This window comes from Sorex fumeus, unplaced genomic scaffold (assembly GCF_029834395.1).
Source record: "Sorex fumeus unplaced genomic scaffold, SorFum_2.1 ptg000048l, whole genome shotgun sequence".
NCBI lineage: Eukaryota > Metazoa > Chordata > Mammalia > Eulipotyphla > Soricidae > Sorex > Sorex fumeus.
The window spans coordinates 4,182,584-4,201,444 of NW_026606105.1; the positions used below are offsets into that span (position 1 = coordinate 4,182,584).

Below are 18,861 nucleotides of genomic sequence, written 5' to 3' on the forward strand. Positions count from 1 at the left end.
TGGGGCATTATGGTTTGCAATACAGATATTGAAAGGCCATCACGTTTGGTCCTTTATCTACTACTTTGAGCACACATCTCCCATCCAGAACGATTTCTCCACCCATCATTGACTTAGCGATCCCTACTCTATCCCAGCTGCCTTCTCCCCCAGCTCATTTTCTGTTTTTACTAGAAAATGACTTCATTAAGATATAGAAAAGCGGCACATTGATAACTTTGTTTTGTCTCATGAACCCCCATCGAAGCCATGCTCAAGACGGAGAACATATCTGTCATCCTGCACCTGCACCTTGGCGATGTCTCCTTCCGCCCCCACTGCCCTCTCTCCCCAAGCAACCACTTGTCTGCTTCCTGTCACTAGGCTTGAGTTCTCTCAGATTTGCTTAAGATACTAACCATCTCCGTGTTCCCAAATAAGAAACCAGAGCCTGTGTTTGGTGCGGTCCCAGCTGGGAGATTTGGGAAGAGGCTCTTCCTGAGGCCCTGATTATATCATGTTCCCTTTGGGTGGAAGGATGAGAAGGGAACAGAGGGGACAAAATCACAGGGATGAGGGAGAAGGCAGCCTTGACCACCCCAGGAGGAATTCTGGCTGGGCTGCAGCAGAGTTTCCCTGATGTTGTGGAGTGGGTAGCCAGTCACAGACAATCATGCCCTGCTAAAGGAGGTGACAGGCCTGACTGCCAGGCAGACAGTGTCCCAGGGAGAGGGATGCTGGCATTTTTCCATCCTGGGCAGTGTTGGAATATCCTATCATCACAGAAGCGAAGTTCAAATCATGGAAAAGGAAGAGCTACCCAAGTATTTTTAAACTTTAGGCCTAAAAGAATCAGTCATTTGTTCAGTGATTCACATGGTCATTGGATGAGCTTGAAAATTCTCAGCCTCCATTATCGAGGGTCAATGGGAAATTGTCAGTGGGGACAGAGAGAGAGAGAGAGAGAGACAGACAGACAGACAGAGGAAGGGAGGGAGGGAGGGAAAAAGAGACAGAGAGAGAGAAGGAGAGAAAAAAGAGACAGACACACAGAGAGAGAAAGGGAGTGTGGGAGGGAGAGAGACACACAGAGAGAGACAGAGAGACAGATAGAGAAGGAAAGGGAGGGAGAGAGACAGAGAGAGAGGGAGGAGAGGGACAGAGATAAACAGAGACAGAGACACAGAGAGAGAAAGGGAGGGAGGGAAGGAGAGAGACAGAGAGATAGATAGATAGAGAGAGAGGGAGAGGGAGGGAGACAGAGACAGAGAGAGAAGGGGAGAGAGTGAGAGACAGAGAGAGACAGAGACACACACACATATATATAGAGAGAATCACACAGAATTTCCCAGGGTGAGGAGCAGTGCGCCATGTCTGTGGGGAGCCCCTCATGTCCCATGTCCAGATCTGAATACTCGGAGACTCAGCAAAGGGAAATCTGGCAAATGATGGTTGATAAATTCAGTGTGTGTGTGTGTGTGTGTGTGTGTGTGTGTGTAGTGTGTGAACTGGGAGGGTCATGGATGGATGTTTGGAGCAATGAGAAGTAAAAGGTTTGGAACAACCTTCTGACTCAACAAGAAAGTGAAGGCTAGGCGGAGCTCGACCCTGGAGGGCAGAGCAGGGGGATTTGCACCCGGAACCAGCCCCTGTGCCCAGACGCTCTTGTCTGAAGCGTGGAGGACTGGGAGCTTATCTGGGGCTGTGGGATCTGGAAGAGGGAAGGCAGAGACCAGACCACTGGGTAAGTTCCAGCATCTCCCCTTGACCTCATGCTTTAGTTGGTTTGAAAAACATTTTTATAGAAAAGAAATACTCCCACGCTCTGAGTACTCAGGCATTCTACTGGCAGCTGAGGGAAGCATGCAAGAGTTGTTAGTAATTTCCTCATGCGATCGCTCACTGAGTTGTACGTAGGCATTTTCGCTAGAAGGAAATGCACATGGAGTTGGCCACACGTCAGACATTCTTCCAAGTGCTTTATAAATATTAACGCACTTAATCACCCTAGCAACCTACCAAGGCGGTTGATTTTTGGTCTTGCAGCTTTACTGAGGTATAATTTTTTTTTTAATTTTATTGAATCACCATGAGATAGTTACAAGCTTTCATGTTTGGGTTACAATCACACAATGATCAAACACCCATCCCTCCACCAGTGCACATTCCCCACCACCAATATCCCTGGTATATCCCCCCTTTCCCACCCTCTCCCTGCCTCCATGGCAGACAATATTCTCCATACTTTCTCTCTGGGCTGGAGCGATAGCACAGTGGTAGGGCGTTTGCCTTGCATGCAGCCAACATGGCCGACCCGAGTTCGATTCTTCCATCCCTCTCGGAGAGCTCGGCAAGCTACCAAGAGTATCTTGCCTGCACGGCAGAGCCTGGCAAGCTACCCATGATGTATTCGGTATGCCAAACACAGTAACAACAAAGTCTCCGATGGAGACATTATTGGGCCCGCTCGAGAAAATCGATGAACAACAGGAGGACAGTGACAGTGACAGTGACTTTCTCTCTACTTTTGGGCATTATGGTTTGCAATACAGACCCTGAGAGGTTATCATATTTGGTCCTTTATCTACTTTCTGCACACATCTCCCATCCCGACCGGTTCCTCCAGTCATCATTTTCTTAGTGATCCCTTCTCTATTCCAGCTACCTTCTCCCTCTTGCTCATGAGGTAAGCTTCCGGCTAGGGAGCAATCTTCCTGCCCCGTGTATCTACTATCCTTAGGTGCCAGCCTCATGTTATGTTGTTTTATACTCCACAAATAAGAGCAGTCCTTCTATGTCTGTCCCTCTCTCTCTGACACTGAGGTATAATTTATGTGGTATGAAGCCCACCTCTCGTAAGTACACCGTTAAATGATTTTCATTATGTTCATAGGCTTGTCCAGCTGTCGCCACCAATTGGTCTCAGGGAACATTTCAGTCAACTCAGAAACGTCCCTCAGGGCAGTTGTAGCCCACCTTCCACCACACTTCTATCTGGGATTCTCCAGAGCTGCTTTCTGTCGCTCTCTGCGCCGTTTCTGGAAACCTCAAGTAAACAGCCCTGGATCATAGAGAAGGTTCGTTGTTCTCTGCGCCTGACTTCTTTCCTTTGGTATGTTGGCACTTTTCATGGTGAAGCCTTCTCAGGCAAGCAGCCTCATGCTGATGCGTTCCTCACTTGACATTTGGATTGTTTGGATTATTTCACATGTGGTGTTTGGGTTATTTTCAGTTATTGGCCATGACGAGCAAAGCGGCTGTGACTATTTACATTCGAGTTGTGGTATAGACAAATGTTTTTATTTCTCCTGGGCAGACACGTGGGCATGGAATTACTGGATCCAGTTGACAGCTTAGGTTTGAGTTTTTTCAGAGGCTGACAAGCGGGCTGGTATCAGCAGGGTCCTCACTGTATGGGGATGGTCTGGGGGAGGGCAGGGGACCCATGCAAAGGGTTTGGATCTTTCACTCTAGTTCAGAGGATCTTTAGTGGCAAGGGTGGGCATCAAGCCCATGCCAGGCACACAAATCTCTGATCTTCCTTTTATTTTGTTTTGGGCCTGGAGCGATAGCACAGCGGTAGGGCATTTGCCTTGCACGCAGCCAACATGGCCGACCCGAGTTCGATTCCTCCACCCCTCTCGGAGAGCCTGGCAAGCTACCGAGAGTATCTCGCCTGCACGGCAGAGCATGGCAAGCTCCCTGTGACGTATTCGATATGCCAGACACAGTAACAACAAAGTCTCCAATGGAGACGTTACTGGGCCCACTCGAGCAAATCGATGATCAATGGGAGGGCCTTTACCTTTACCTTTTACCTTGTTTTGGGCCACACCCGGCGGTGCTCAGGGCTTTCTCCTGGGTCTGTGTTCAGGGATCACTTCCAGGAGGCTTGGGGGAACCACAGGGGTTGGTGCCACCCGAACTCAGCATGCAAGGCCAGTGCCCCTACCCGGTGTTCTGTCTCTCCATTCCCCTACTTGTTTTTCCTGGGTTGCAAATAGTTTCTCTGTTTCAAAGAACGAATTTTCTCTGCTTCCCTTTACCTGATTTTGGGTTGGAAAGTGCTAGAGAATGTGGCCATCACCCCTGTCCCTGGGAACTGGGCCTGAGGGAATCCGTCCCTTCCCGTCTTGCTTTCCAAGGTCATTCTTGGAGCAGACTTCAGACCACTCTGGTGTTTTTATTTCACGTTCCTTCCGTGAGAAAAATGAACAAAAATACTCTCTAGCCCATGTTTCGCAACCGGGGCTTTGTTAACTCTCCAGTGACTTTGTCCCTTGGGCTAAGTGGCACCCTCTCAGCACAGTTGCCTCCGGCTGCCATGTCTGCGTGGAGGGCTGGTGCCCCTGACCCGTGGCCCCCCGGGGAGCTGTGGGTGGCTGCGCGTCTTGGGTGGTTTCACTTGCAGACTCTTTTTTTTCCTCTTTGGGTCACACCTAGCTGATGCTCAGCACTTACTCCTGACTTTGCACTCAGGAATTACTCCTGGTGGTGCTCGGGGGACCACATGGGATGCTGGGAATCAAACTCGGGTCGGCCGCGTGCAAGGCAAATGCCCTACCTGCTGTGCTATTGCTCCAGCCCCTCACTTGCAGACTCTTGGGTGAGTTGGTCAAAAGACCATGGCCTCAGTCTGGCTACTCCCTCCTGGTTTTAGAGGCCAGCACAGTCCCCCCACCCCCTTTTTGACTTGATTCAAACCTCGTGGTTGCAAAGTTGCTCATGATGGTCTTGTTACAGGCATTCAACATTCCACCCCCAATCCTTCCACCTCTGTCCCCTTCTCTCCACCTTGTTCCCATTTTCCCAATCACCCCTCAAGCCTGCCCCTGTGGTAGGTCCACAATAGGTAAAAGGTAAAGGCCCTCCCATTGTTCATTGATTTGCTCGAGCGGGCCCAGTAACGTCTCCATTGGCGACTTTGTTGTTACTGTGTTTGGCATATTGAATACGTCATGGGGAGCTTGCCAGGCTCTTCCGTGCGGGCGGGCTCTCCGAGAGGGGCGGAGGAATCGAACTCGGGTCGGCCATGTTGACTGCATGCAAGGCAAACGCCCTACCGCTGTGCTATTGCTCCAGCCCAGGTCCACAATAATTTTTTTTTAATGCTGCTTGTAACCTCTAAATGGCTAATGGGATGACCAAAAAATATTTTTGTAGAAAAAAATTGCATCTCACCATGGAGATATGAAGTCCTTGTCTGAGGGTTCACTAAACTTTTGTTACTATCACCCAGACCCTGTATTTTCTTTCTGCTTTTTGGTTTTTGGGCCTCACCTGGCAGTGCTCAGGGCTGACTTCTGGCTCTGTGCTCAGGGGGTTATATGGGATGCAGGGATTGACCTCAGGCCAGCCATGGACAAGGCAAACACCCTCCCCTCCATACTATGGCTCCAGACCCAGCTTCTGTATTTTTAATAACTTTACTGTCCACACTTAGATTTTTTTTATATTTTTGTATTAACTTTTGAGAAAAGTATAATGAAGGAATTCAACTAAATTTTTCTCCTTGCTTTTTTAGTAGATAGGTAATAAAATGAATTCACTTTTATTTGGCTCACTTTGACCATATCATAATTTCCCATGGAGAATTGAGTCTATTTTTTTATGCTCATTTTCCTATTTTGTTAGTTTAGCTATGATTTGGTAGTAAGACTTAAGAACTGGTAGAAAATCAATTATTAGATTCATAAAAAATTTATTATGTTAGGGGCAATGGGTAAGGCACTTGCCTTGCACTCTGGCTTCTCTCTCTTTTTTTTGTTTTTGCATTTTGGGTCACACCTGGAGATGCTCAGGGGCCACTTCTAGCTCTGCATTAAGGAATTACTCTTGGTGGTGCTTGGGGGACCATATGGGATGCTGAGGATTGAACCCAGTTTGGCTGCGCACAAATGCCCTACCCACTGTGCCATCGCTCCAGCCCCTACTCCGGCTTGTATCCCTGATACCCTATATGGTCCTCTGAGCCCTTCAGGAGTGATCCCTGGGCACAGAGCCAGAAGTAAGCCCTGAGCATAGCCGGCCTTGAGCATAGTCTTATAAGATCCCAAATCAAATACATAAATTTTTTACTTCTGAAAAGATCTAGTAGATTTTTTTTTGATAGATCCACTCCTTGTTACTGCATGGTTATCATTACAGCATATCCTTACTATTTGGCATAGGTGTTTGGCATATAAAGTAGTAAAAAAATATCTGTCACTCTCCTCCCGTTGTTCATTGGTTTGCTCGAGCAAGCCCAGTAACATTGTGAGACTTGTTGTTACTGTGTTTGGCATATCGAATACATCACGGGTAGCTTGCCAGGCGAGATACTCTCGGTAGGTTGGCAGACTCTTGGAGAGGGGCAGAGGAATTGAACTGGGGTTGACCTAGTCAGCCGTGTGCAAGGCGAACGCCCTACTCGCTGTGCTGTATAGCTCTGAAATATTGTTAGGCTGGTTTCTGGTTGCCTTTCAGTGACAGGGCATTTCAGTGACGAAGTAGAGCACATCACAACAGCAGCCTCCTTCTCTTAGCGTCAGAAAGAAAGAGTGCAGGAGTTGACTTCCTTGAACAGGGAACGCTGAATCTTCGCTTCTCACTCTTGGTTATTAAATAATGCTAACCGTTCTTAAATAAAAAAATAGACCTGCAGAGAATTCTAGAGGTAGCTCTACTTATAGGCCAATAACTGGGCTCTTAATTCAGAAGAAAATAGGGAGCTGAATCCAAGAGAAGAAATGAACGCACGAAAAATCAGTCCGTTCTTGGATGCAGTTAAGTTACGCAGACCTGCAGAAAAGGTCCAGAGAAGGCGAAGATGGCGCCCTCTAGTGGCCCTAGGTCAAACCGCATTATTTAATCCCACCTCTAGTTATTGCCCTGATTTTCAATATGAGGGCATTGAGGGGCTAATAAACTTGCCCAAAGTGAAGCCTGTCCTCAACCAGGTGGAGAGCGTGGATGGGGCACCTCTGCCCAGGTGGCCTCTCCAAGACGTGCTGTGGGTGGTTTGAATCTTATCACAGATTCTTAATATTAAGATTGAAAATATTAAGATTGAATCTTAATATTTTCACAAATGGAAAGCAGAAAATTTGACTCATCATTCTCTCCCTTCTCACCCTTCCTTCCTTCCTTCCTTCCTTCCTTCCTTCCTTCCTTCCTCCTTTCCCCCTTCCTCCTTTCCTCCCTTCCTCCCTTCCTCCCTTCCCTCCTTTCTTCCCCAAGATTCAGTGACAGAAGGAAAGGTAGCTTTCTTTCACTGTATCACTGTCATCCTGTTGTTCATCGATTTCCTCGGGCAGGCACCAGTAACGTCTCCTTCGTCCTAGCCCTGAGATTTTAGAAAGTGCCACATTTGAGGCTCTTTCAGGGTCAGGAGAATAAGACCCATCATTGTTACTGGTTTTTGGCATATTGAATACGCCACGGGGAGTTTGCCAGACTCTGCCATGCAGGCAGGATACTTTCGGTAGCCTGCCAGGTTCTCCAGAGTGAGAACTAGATAATAAGATGTCTTACGGCCGCAAATGCAGCCATGCGCTTCTGGGAGGTAGGTTTTATAGTCTCTGGGTCTTGGCCGTTGATGGGATTACATGGGGCCAGGGGCAGTTGGTGGGTGTAACGCCGACATACTGGAAGATGGGGGCTCTGGGTGGACTAGGCCCAGTCCCGATCCAAGCAGGCTTGGAGATCTAAGTCCCGGGTCTCAGGTTTCTTTTTCTTTAGGAAAAAGAAACAAAAAAGATTTCTGAGAAGTAAATTGCCATCTAGTCTTTGAAACAAAAACCCAATAAAAAGATGTCAATTTTTTTTTCTTTTTGGGCATTAGAGCAGAAAGGGGTGGTTTTCAATTTATGCAGAATTCCTATTCCTTAAAATAAAATTATTGAAGAGTTATAAGAATTTTCTCATTGGCTTTATGTGGAGAGAAACCTCCAAACACCTGCAGGGGAGGGAAGCACATCTTAAAAGTGCCAAAGAGACAGATGTGGCAGGAAAAACAGGACTGTCTTTGGAGGAGCCAGCGCTAAATATAGCAGGACCTGTTCCGCTCTTATTGAAACGGGCAGAGTAAAGCAGGCAGCCAACGAGAAGGGATCAGGTCACACAGCTTGGGGATGACTGGGGCAGTCAGGGAGGGAAAGGACACAGTTTCCTAAATGAGTGTGCTGAGGTTTCCTCGATGATTTTGTGTGTTTGAGTGCTCGCACACACGAGGTACACCCCCCCTTTCCATTTTATTTTATTATTTATTTATTTATTTTTTGCTTTTTTGGGTCACACCCAGCGATGCACAGGTTTACTCCTGGTTCATGCACTCAGAAGTTACTCCTGGCTGTGCTTGGGGGACCATATGGGATGCTGGGAATCGAACCCGGGTCAACCGCGTGCAAGGCAAATGCCCTACCCGCTGTGCTATCACTCCAGGCCCCCCCTTTCCATTTTAGAGTTTTTTCTTCTTAACTATATTCAAGAAACAATTACTCAGAGGTGGAGCATGAATGAACACGTAGGTTACAATGTGTTGGAATAGTCCTGAGGCTGATTTCTTTCCTACCAAGAAATACGAATGTCCAATTCCGACCAATCTCTGTTTGGGGAACTGGCCTCACGAGCTCTGGGGAAAGCCTCTGCGCAGACAGTTCGACTCTGTGCTCCCAGTGTAGCCCCATCACTAATGCTGGGTTGGTTGGTCCTAAAGGAAGTTGAACTACAACCTCGGGAAGGAGAAATTGCACGGGGCCCATTTCTAAATTCCTGTGCAGAACTGGAACGTCGTCTGTCAAAGGCCAGGCAAGCTGGGATGATGTGGGGTTTGGGGCCCGTTAAACATTCTGCCAGCAGACAGTAGACAGTGTTTTTGTTTTGTTTTTAATAACAAGTTTAAATGTATCTATGCATGTTTATATGTATGTATTGAATCACTGTGAGATACACAGTACAAAGTTGATCATGGTTGGGGTTCAGTCATACAGTGTTTTAACACCAGTCCGGTCAACAGTGTAACATTTCTCACCATCAATGTCCTCAGTTTCCCTCCTGCCACACTTCCAGCCTGCCTCTAAGGCAGACTCTCTCTCTCCCTCTCTCTGCGTGTCTCTGTCTCTGTCTCTATCGCCGTCTCTGTCTCTCTGTCTCCCTCCCTCTCTCTCTTTCTCCCCCCCCCGTGTCTCTGTCTTGTTTCTGTCTCTGTCTCTGTCTTTCTGTCTCTGTCTCTGTCTCTGTCTCTCTCTCTCTCTCTTTCTCTCCTCCTGGGCATTATGGTACATTGCAATACAGGTACTGACAGGCTATTGTGTATATTCTTTTTTTTGGCGTGGGGGGAGGTCACACCCGGCAATGCACAGGGGTTACTCCTGGCTCTGCACTCAGGAATTACTCCTGGTGGTGCTCAGGGGACCATATGGGATGCTGGGAATTGAACCCGGGTCTGCCGCGTGCAAGGCAAATGCCCTACCCACTGTGCTATCGCTCCAGCCCCCTATTGCGTATATTCTTTTACCTCTTTTCAGCGCTCAGTTCTTGTGGACACTGATTTGAAAAGTGGACACTGATTTGAAAAGAGATGCCCAGGGTTTCCGTGGGAGAGACACAGCAGAAGGAGAGGTTCAGAGAGAGGCGTGAGGTCCAGAGGAAGGAGGTGGCAAGAGGAATGAGAAAAGGGAGATGTCTGGATGCTTTTCTACTTTTTTTGAAGCCCCCACCCTACTTCCAGAAAATTCCCAAATAGTATTCCACCACTCCCCGGAATAATCTAAATAATCCCTCTTTACACTTTTGTCTCTTGTCCTTGATATCTTGAATTGAATTGATTGTTGACTGAGACCTCACCAAAAATTGAGTCCGATGTTTTCTATAGATCTTTGATCATAGGAATGTAGATTCCGGGGTATTTCAGACGTGGCCTTCCAAGGAGGCATGTTTGAGTCTCATTAAGCTTAACGAGAAGTTAATGTTTCACTTGAATGAAAAGACCCCACACAATCATTTGGGTTAAGGTCCCAGACATCATAACCTCTTGAAAAGTCTATGATAGACAGGTTTGGAGAACGTTTTTCTTATTTAAAAAAATTATTTATTTTTTACTGAAGCAAGATAGTTCCTTGTTGAACTAAGCTAGAAAGATATGAGGGGAGAGAGAGAGAGAGAGAGAGAGAGAGAGAGAGAGAGAGAGAGAGAGAGAGACAGGAAAATGTGTTCAAGAGAGACATGGACTTCTCCGGAGTGGACAGACACCTATTTTCCCTTATTGCGGCTGAGTCACTTGGGGCATCTTTACTTTTACTTTTTTCAACTTTTGTGTGTTGCATGATTACAATTTGAGAAAGGAATTGAGCCTTCAGGCCCTATCAGGGTTATTTTTAGAAGAGTAATTAAGACCGAGAACCAAGACCAGATCGGTGAGGAAGGTGAGAACTGGATGCCATGTGGAGGTTTTGCAGGCGGCTGTGAAGTGTGTGTGTGTGTGTGTGTGTGTGTGTGTGTGTGTGTGTGTGTGTGTGTGCAGCTGTGTCTGTGCATTTGTGAGGCTTGATTTTTGTAAGTTTTCTCATAAAGCAATGGAACGGGAGTGGATGGAGACTTCAGGCAGCCCGGAAATGTGAAGACAGTCTTTGTCCTTGGGGCCGGAGAGGGGTGGGGGTGGGGTGTAGGGTGGTCAATCTCTTTGGTCTTCCAGGTCGCAGGAATTGACCTGCAGGGCAGCTTTTCCTTTTCAAACCCGGGCCCTGAAAACAGGGAGCACACAGGTGTGAGTGGTGTTAGGCCGGAAGGGATCTTGATGGAGCAGAAGCAGGAGGAAAACCCGCAGCTAATCAGATGCGCAGGGCAATGGGAGGAGTTTATAGGAGAGGGTGGGGGCAGAGGGATGGTACAGCCAGTTAGGCACTCGCTTTGCCCATGGACCTGGGTTCCATCCCAGGCCCCTCCTACGCTACCAGAAGTGTTCTCAGAGAACAGAGCCAGGAGTAAGTGTGGACCAAGCACAGCCAGGTCTACAGCTTTGCACCCCCCCCCCCCCCCCCAAATAAATGACCAAAGAAGTGTTGATCAGGAATGGCCAGGCCATGAGAGGGTGAGGACTCCACTGTCAGGCTTTGGTTTTTAGAACGATTTTCTCAGTCAGGACTGTCCGGATATGCCTTAGTTCTTTTGAAAAAAGAAACCCAAACAAAAGCAGTCATTAGGTTCAATGGATGTAATCAGTGCCCCAAAATGTAAATTGTATTAGTCATCTCTGATATTAGAACACTGATTCAAGAATCAATTAGTTAAATAGCTCCGGAAAAGGTGAGCCTGCAAGGGCAAAGGCATTTTATTTATTTATTTACTTAATTAATTAATTTTTCCTTTTTTTGGGGGGGGGGTCACACCCAGCAATGCTCAGGGGTTACTCCTGGCTTTGCACTCAGGAATAACTCCTGGCAGTGCTCAGGGGACCATATGGGATGCTGGGGATTGATCTCGGGTTGGCTGCGTGCAAGGCAAAGGCCCTACCCGCTGTGCTATTGCTCCAGCCCCAAGGGCAAAGACATCTTAATCGCTTCACAACTGGATTCGTTTAAAAAAAAAAAAAAGTAGAGCACTCTGTACTGTTCGGAGATATTTAGTTTAATTTTATTTTATTTTAAATTTTAAGTCTCACACTGAGTTGGAGAAATCCTAGTCAAAAATATAAACGATGAACATGTCGCTAAGTTGGTGTCCTCCAGGGCAAATTTTCCGGGGTGTGCATTTTTGTGATTGATTGATGCCACTTGGTGTTTGTCTTGCTGGCCTGTGAATGAAGTTCTGGGCCAAGGTTCTGGAGAACAGATGAGTTGGCAGAAACGGAAGACTGCATCCTGCAGCACGGAGAGCACACCCAGGTGTGCAGTTTGGACTTGGGGACTTACCCTCAAGAGTGGTCAGGCACGTTGCCCATCTGCTCAATCTCACCTCAGCTTGAGACCTCTGAGTCCCGGGGCTTTGCTTTCTTGTATAGTTTCCACTTTATGGCCGGAATTTACCCTCCACTCCCTGTTACAGTATATGTTACCCTATTACCAGGCTGCTCCCTGTTATCATGTGATACCCTGTAACCATGTTCTCCCTGTTACCATATTACTCCCTGTTACCATGTTGTTCCCTGTTACTTTGTTGCCCCATGTTATCATGTGTTACCCTGCAACCATGTTCTCCCTGTTACTATATTTCTCCCTGTTACCATGTTGCTCCCTGTTTCCATGTTGCCCCATGTTATCATGTTACCCTGTAACCATGTATTACCATATTACTCCCTGTTACTATGTTGCTCCCTGTTACCATGTTGCCCTGTGTTATCATGTGTTACTCTGTAACCATGTTCTCCCTGCTATCATATTACTCCCTGTTACCATGTTGCCCTGTGTTATCATGTGTTACCCTGTAACCATGTTCTTCCTGTTACCATATTACTCCCTGTTACCATGTTACTCTGTTATCAGTGCTGCTCTGTTACCCTATTACTCCCTGTTACTATGTTACTCCCTGTTACCATGTTTCTCCCTATTACCATGTTTCTCCCTGATAATACCTCTATAGATTCCTCCAGCACTGGAATAAAACTCACCCTGCTTGTTTTCTGATATTGCTGCCTGTTGGGACTTGCTTTGGTGGGGTGGGGTGGGGGTGTTGGAGTGGTGGCCGCAGGGTGCGTGGGCAGGAGTTAGGCCATGCTTCCTCCTCTCGGCAAAGACCACACCCCTGCCGCTCTCATCCCATTTGCTCATGTGGATTCTGGTGGCAGCTGTAAGAAAACGTGGCCAGTGGCCAGGTGGGGGGAGAGACCTGCCCCCGAGGGTCAGCGTGGGTGTTGAGGCCTGTTGGTTCCCCTCCCCCAGCAGCCGGGCCAGGGAAGGAACCTCTGGGTGCCCAGGCAGAGACTGCAGCCCCTCCGGGGACACCTTTCTGCCCCCACCGTCCAAGCTGCGCTCAGAGTCACCAGAATTTATTTTCCAGTGCCTGGTTTGAATAAGCCTCGGAGTCATTTGCAGCCAGGGCAGGCTGCAGTAACAGAATCCTTTCTCTTTTGCATCCTCAGGTGGCCCTGGACATCTCTGAGCAGGCTCACCACCCTCACCCCCGCCCGTGTGTCTTTCCTAACTGGCCTAGTGACAACGGGCAAAGAATTCTGTCCTCAGCGACTCAGCCTGCCTCTCTCCCTGCAGAAGTGGTTAGGCAGGAAGGTCAGGGCACCCCTTATTTTTGGAGGGTGCAGTTTCTTCTCCCTTCCATCATGGGCAGCAAGAGACACTGAAGTTTCTGGGAGGGAAAACGTGTTGGATTCGGAGCAAATCCAGCCCTGGGTTTGACCTGCCTGGGTGTGAGACATCCTGCCTGGACTGGGTCTTCCAGATTGGAATGTGTGACCACTGGGTCCCCTTAGCGCTCTCTCTCTCTCTCTCTCTCTCTCTCTCTCTCTCTCTCTCTGTGTGTGTGTGTGTGTGTGTGAGAGAGAGAGAGAGAGAGAGAGAGAGAGAGAGAGAGAGAGAGAGAGAGATCAGCCCGCCCCCAGCGTGCAGCCTGGAGGGACTCTCTCTGAAATACGTGCTTGAGAAGTCATGGCTCGCAGGCTCAAGATGGAGCAACACAACACAGCATATAGCCCCTGCGTTCCCATCTCACAACTTACGTGTCCTAGAGCCTGGCATAACAAGTCTCAGTCCTTGTACAGCTTCCTTAGTCATGATTTTGAAAGCATCGGATGCAGGAAAGGCCCCGCCCCCTAACTTCCTCATTCTGAGGTTTCTGAAGGGGAGAGGTGTCTCGCTGGGTTAGCAGCCCGTGGCGACAATGCTGACAGGGTCACTCTCCAGGGGCACAGTAGGGAGTGTCCTTCCTCTGCAGCGGCCCCATTGTCGCCTGGAAGTGGCCCAGAACAGGGAAGGGCAGAGACACAGGTGCTGTTCTCACTGTCACCCATCAGGAAAGACACAGTGGCCTGTCTCCCTGTCTTCCTGCATCCAGCACCCTTCTCCCCTATTTCACTTTATCCCTATCAGCAGAGCGTTCTCTGGCTCACCCGGGGCTCCCGCTGCCGCCCTGTACTTCATCTTGAAATCCAAGTCAGCGTCTTCAAGGATCAGTCTTCCCATGCTCCCTCTCTGTGTTCGTTACCATCTCTGGGAACTCTGTGATGAGCACGGTCCCCATCACACACTGATGATGTATGACGTGCTCTCTCTGTTCTGCCATCAGCCCCTTTCTTCACTCTTTATTTTCCTTGACCCGTCTGTAGCACTGGATCATTGTTCTCCCTGGAACCCCCTTTTCTGGCCCCCCATTAACCTCTTGGACTGCGGTACCTTACTCATCGCCATCCCTCCTGTCCAGAGACTGTGGGTTAGTGGAGAGCCTTTGTAGGGTGACCATATAATTTTTCTTTTCCAAGATCAAGATGTCCTTGAGAATTAAAAAGGGGGATCAAGACAACATGCACACGCAGAGACCATCATCTTGGGCAAACAGATATCTGGTCACCTTCTTAAATTAGTCCCGGAGGAAGCAGAGAGGGCCTCCTGGCAGGAAGTGAATGAGCACAGATCAAAGAATTTTTGTAGACCCATCTTACAGTTATTTCTCTTAGAACCTCGTGCCAAAATTTCAATCTCAAGGGGCTGGAGTGATAGCACAGCGGGGAGGGCATTTGGCTTGCATGCGGCTGATGCGGGTTCAATTCCCAGCATCCCATATGGTCCCCGGAGCACCACCAGGAGTAGTTCTTTAGTGCAGAGCCAGGAATAACCCCGGAGCATCGCCGGGTGTGACCAAAGTAAAGTAAAGTAAAAGTAAATGCCCTCCCGTTGATCATCGATTTGCTCGAGCGGGCCCAGTAACGTCTCCATTGGAGACTTTGTTGTTACTGTGTCTGGCATATCGAACACGTCACAGGGAGCTTGCCAGGCTCTGCTGTGTGGGCGAGATACTCTCGGTAGCTTGCTGGGCTCTCCGAGAGGGGCGGAAGAATCGAACTCGGGTCGGCTATGTTGGCTGCGTACAAGGCAAACGCCCTACCGCTGTGCTATCGCTCCAGCCACACACACACAGACACACACACACACACACACACACACACACATCCCCGTATGGGTGTGACCAAAAAAGAAAAAAAAAAGTTCAATCTCAAGAAACATGCTAGGGGAAAAGGGAGCTCAGATAGAGAAGGGAACACCAAATAAAGGTGTTGGGAGGATCCTCCCAGGATGGGAGAAGCATGCTGAAAGTGGACTATAGACCAAACATGATTGTCACCCATTGCCTCTTTTGCAAACCACAACACCCAATAGGAGAGAGAGAACAAAAGGGAATGCCCTGCCACAGTGGCAAGGTGGGATGGGGGGGGGCTGAGGTCTGGGAGGGATACTGGGATCTGTGGTGGTGGGAAATGGGCACTGGTGGAGGGATGGGTATTTGATCATTGTATAATTGAAACCCAAGCACAAAAAATTGTAAGTCTACAACTGTACCTAATGATGTCTCACAAAAAAAAAAAAGAACTAAAGAATTAAATTCAATATCTCACTTTCCCACTCGTGACAAGATCCCGTCGCCTTGAGGAGCAGGGTCAGAGGGGAAGGAGGACACATAGGACGGGGGAGAAGAGCGGTCTTGTGGAGGAGGGGGCAGCACTATCTTGACCAGAGGCTTCCCTGCCGGGCAAACGTGGACTCGGTGTTAGAACCTCTTCCAGGCTCTTCTCAGTCCAGGGTTGCTCAAGATCAGTAGCACAGAGTGGCCAGCAGGGTAGGCTGCCATGATGATTTTGCACAGACTATTCCAGGTGCTGTCGGGGTCCAGGAAGTTGGACATGGAAAGAAACAGTGCAATGGCGTTGAGAATGTAGAGAACTAGGAAGTAGCTGATGGCTTTGATGGCCCCCAGGTGAGCCTCCATGCTGGGGTCCGTGGAGCCCGAGGCTTTGCTCTTCATGTAGCGGGTGTGTCGCCGGAGAGAGAGGATCAGCAGGGTGGCCGCCAGCACGAACAGGATGAGAGGAATGCAGATGCCCAGGTAAAGGAGCAGAACCAGGCCAGACAGGTTGGTCTCGTAGAAGAACTTCTTCTCTGTGGAGTTGAGGGCGGGGACGGGAATGGAGGCATTGGTGTAGACTTGGAAGATGTCGCGAGAGAAGGAGAGGCTGAAGCACAGGCAGGCCAGCAGGGACAGCCTCAGCAACCAGGGCATGAGCGCCACCACCCTCCTCCTCAGCAGGGAGAACAGACGGTGTGTGAAGTTGGCGATGCGCAGGCAGTAGAAGACGTTGAGCCAGGCGGCCAGCCAGAGGTTGAAGTAGTTCAGAAACAACAGGATGACCTTGAACAGTGTGTACACTGTGTTTTGGTTGTAAGCGCGCCAGAACAGGAGACTGTAAGTGTTCTCCACCATCATCCAGATCTGCAGCAGGATCCTGGAGATGCTTAGGAAGAACAGAAGGCGGTCGCACACAGGGACCCTTCTGCCCCTGGCCCACGCCGTCCCGTGGATGGCGGCGATGAAGCCGTTCCCAATGATGCCAATGGCACACTCGACCCCAGAGACCAGCAGGAGGAAGACGGTTCGTGGAGTAGGCTGTTCTCGATCGGGAGCGTTTGAGCTGACAACGGACATTCTGCTTCCAGCTTTCAGGAGTCCCAACGAAGAATTGATGCCCGCTCCGAAATCCTCTACTTCTTCATCAGCGTCATCAGCATTTCCCCTCTCCCCCCATCCCAGTTCATGGGCTTTCCTAATTTTTCTTCATTTGCTTGTCACCTGACGACAAGTTTCAGGCTGGCGATGCAAATGAGGGGTGGGCCAGGTTGCCATCTGTGTCCATTTGTCATAAAGACCCATTTGTCTTGGGCTTTCGGGAGTTTGAGAGGCTCCTATCTCCACACCCTTTCTGCTTCGCTTTCTTGGCATCCGTTGGGAGTTGACAGGGCGTGAGACCCAGTTGGGGCGCTCAGTGTCTCCTGGTCTTTTTCCTTCTCTCATTCAGCCACCCGTGAAAATGTGTTCAGCTTCTTTCAGGCCTGCCTTCGTCACTTGCCTTTAAGTCTTGCTTACTCAGGGAGAGGATTTCATTCCTCTTGTTGGCATGAATAAGAAATCCCGCTCAGCCTTTATATGCACGTCTTGGACTTAGAGTAATATTTCCTCCACAAAGGCCATTATGACATTCTCAAACAGGCCACAGAAACGCTAGAACTGGGTGCCTTTTGGGTTAATGATTGGGAAGAGTTAGTTGCCTCGATTTTCTTTTCTTTTTTTGCTTTTTGGGTCACACCCGGTGTTGCTCAGGGGTTACTCCTGGCTCATGCACTCAGGAATTACTCCTGGCGGTGCTCGGGGGACCATATGGGATGCTGGGAATCGAACCCGGGTCAGCATGCAGAACAAACGCCCTACCCGCTGTGCTATCGCTCCAGCCCCATGCCTCAATTTTCTTTGCTTTGTGTGTTGGTACTCACCACAGTTTACTCTTTGTCAGTTTCCAGGCTGAGCTGGGAATCAGAGCATTCGCCTGGGACTACTTGAGAGTGTTCATATTACGGAGCTGAAATTGGGAAATGTGACAAAATGCCATGACTTGAAATTTAATTTCCTACGTTTCCACTCTGGCTGTGAAATGGAAAGAATGTTGGAACTTAAAACAACTACAGAGTAGAGAGAGTATGGGGAAATTGTCTGCCATGGAGACAGGGGGAGGGTTGGAAAGGGGGGGTATATTGGTGGTGGAGAATGTGCACCAGTGGAGGGAGGGGTGTTCGACCATTGTTTGATTGAAACTCAAACATGAGAGCTTATAACTATATCTCATGGTGATTTAATAATAAAAAATTAAAAATTAAAAAAATAAATGTTTGGGGCTAAGCAATAGCACAGCGGGTAGGGCTTTTGCCTTGCATGCGGCCGACCCAGGTTCGATCCCCAGCATCCCATAAGGTCCCCTGAGCACTGCCAGGAGTGATTCCTGAATGCATGAGCCAGGAGTAACCCCTGAGCATTGCCGGATGTGATCCAAAAAGCAAAAAAAAAAAAAAAAAGAAGAAGAAGGCTAAAACTTCCTTGTCAGTTATTCAATAAATAAAATATTCAGCTAAAATAGCAAAAAAATAAAACCCCAACTATATAGTGTATATGCCATATTTTCTAAATAACATTTTTCTATATCACCTATATATGTACTTATGTATGATCAATATGAAGAACTTGCTACTGCTCTAATCCAAAGAGGTTATTTAAAAATCTCGCTGTTATTTTAAAACTGAAAGGTCCTACTACTCATAACCAGGATCGGGAACCAAAGTTTTAGCTGGAACTTGGCCCAGCAAGTCTAGGACCAAATATGTTTTCAGTGTGTTTATTTTGTACTCTTCTTATCTTGGACAGCCTTAGTCTATCAGTGAACTTTTTAAAAATTGCAGAGCATGTAAGTTAAAAAGGGTTTGGGAACTGGCGAGATAATGAAGTGGGCAAGGCACTTGTCTTGCACACAGCTGACCCAGGTGTGTTCCCTGGCATCCCATTAGTCCCCTGAGCACAGCCAGGAGTGATCCCTGAGCACAGAGTCAGGAGTAAGCTCTGAGCATCACTAGGTGTGGCCCCCAAACAAAGAAACATACAGAAAGGCCTTTTACATGTACAGAACACCTACCTTTTGTTGAGAAATAAGATTTGCGTCTTATTGGATCTTCATGACGAATTGATTGAGATGTGATAGTAATTCCTTATTTAAAACAAGCCTGGTAGGCTCTTTTCATTATTAAAGGAACTAACAATTTCGAATGTCTTCTTGACCCTAAAGTCTCAGGCAAATTGTTGTTTTCCAGAGTTATAGTTATATTTATCTTGCCTAGTTATATTTAGAGTACCAGTGGATGGATGCTA

General features: G+C 48.2%; 1 protein-coding gene and 1 long non-coding RNA gene across 2 annotated transcripts in view; one reads left to right on the plus strand and one right to left on the minus strand.

The window, feature by feature from the left end:
- LOC130032324 (uncharacterized) overlaps positions 1-18,861 on the plus strand; it is a 52,851-nt gene that overhangs the window by 4,030 nt on the left and 29,960 nt on the right. The window lies entirely within an intron of this gene.
- Positions 15,667-16,599, minus strand: TAS2R40 (taste 2 receptor member 40). Its single transcript, XM_056123888.1, has one exon. The coding sequence runs from the start codon at positions 16,597-16,599 to the stop codon at positions 15,667-15,669; it is 933 nt and encodes a 310-aa protein (XP_055979863.1).

Excerpts from the sequence above, each read along its gene's own strand:
- TAS2R40 (XM_056123888.1), bottom strand. The coding sequence starts at position 16,599 with ATGTCCGTTGTCAGCTCAAACGCTCCCGATCGAGAACAGCCTACTCCA.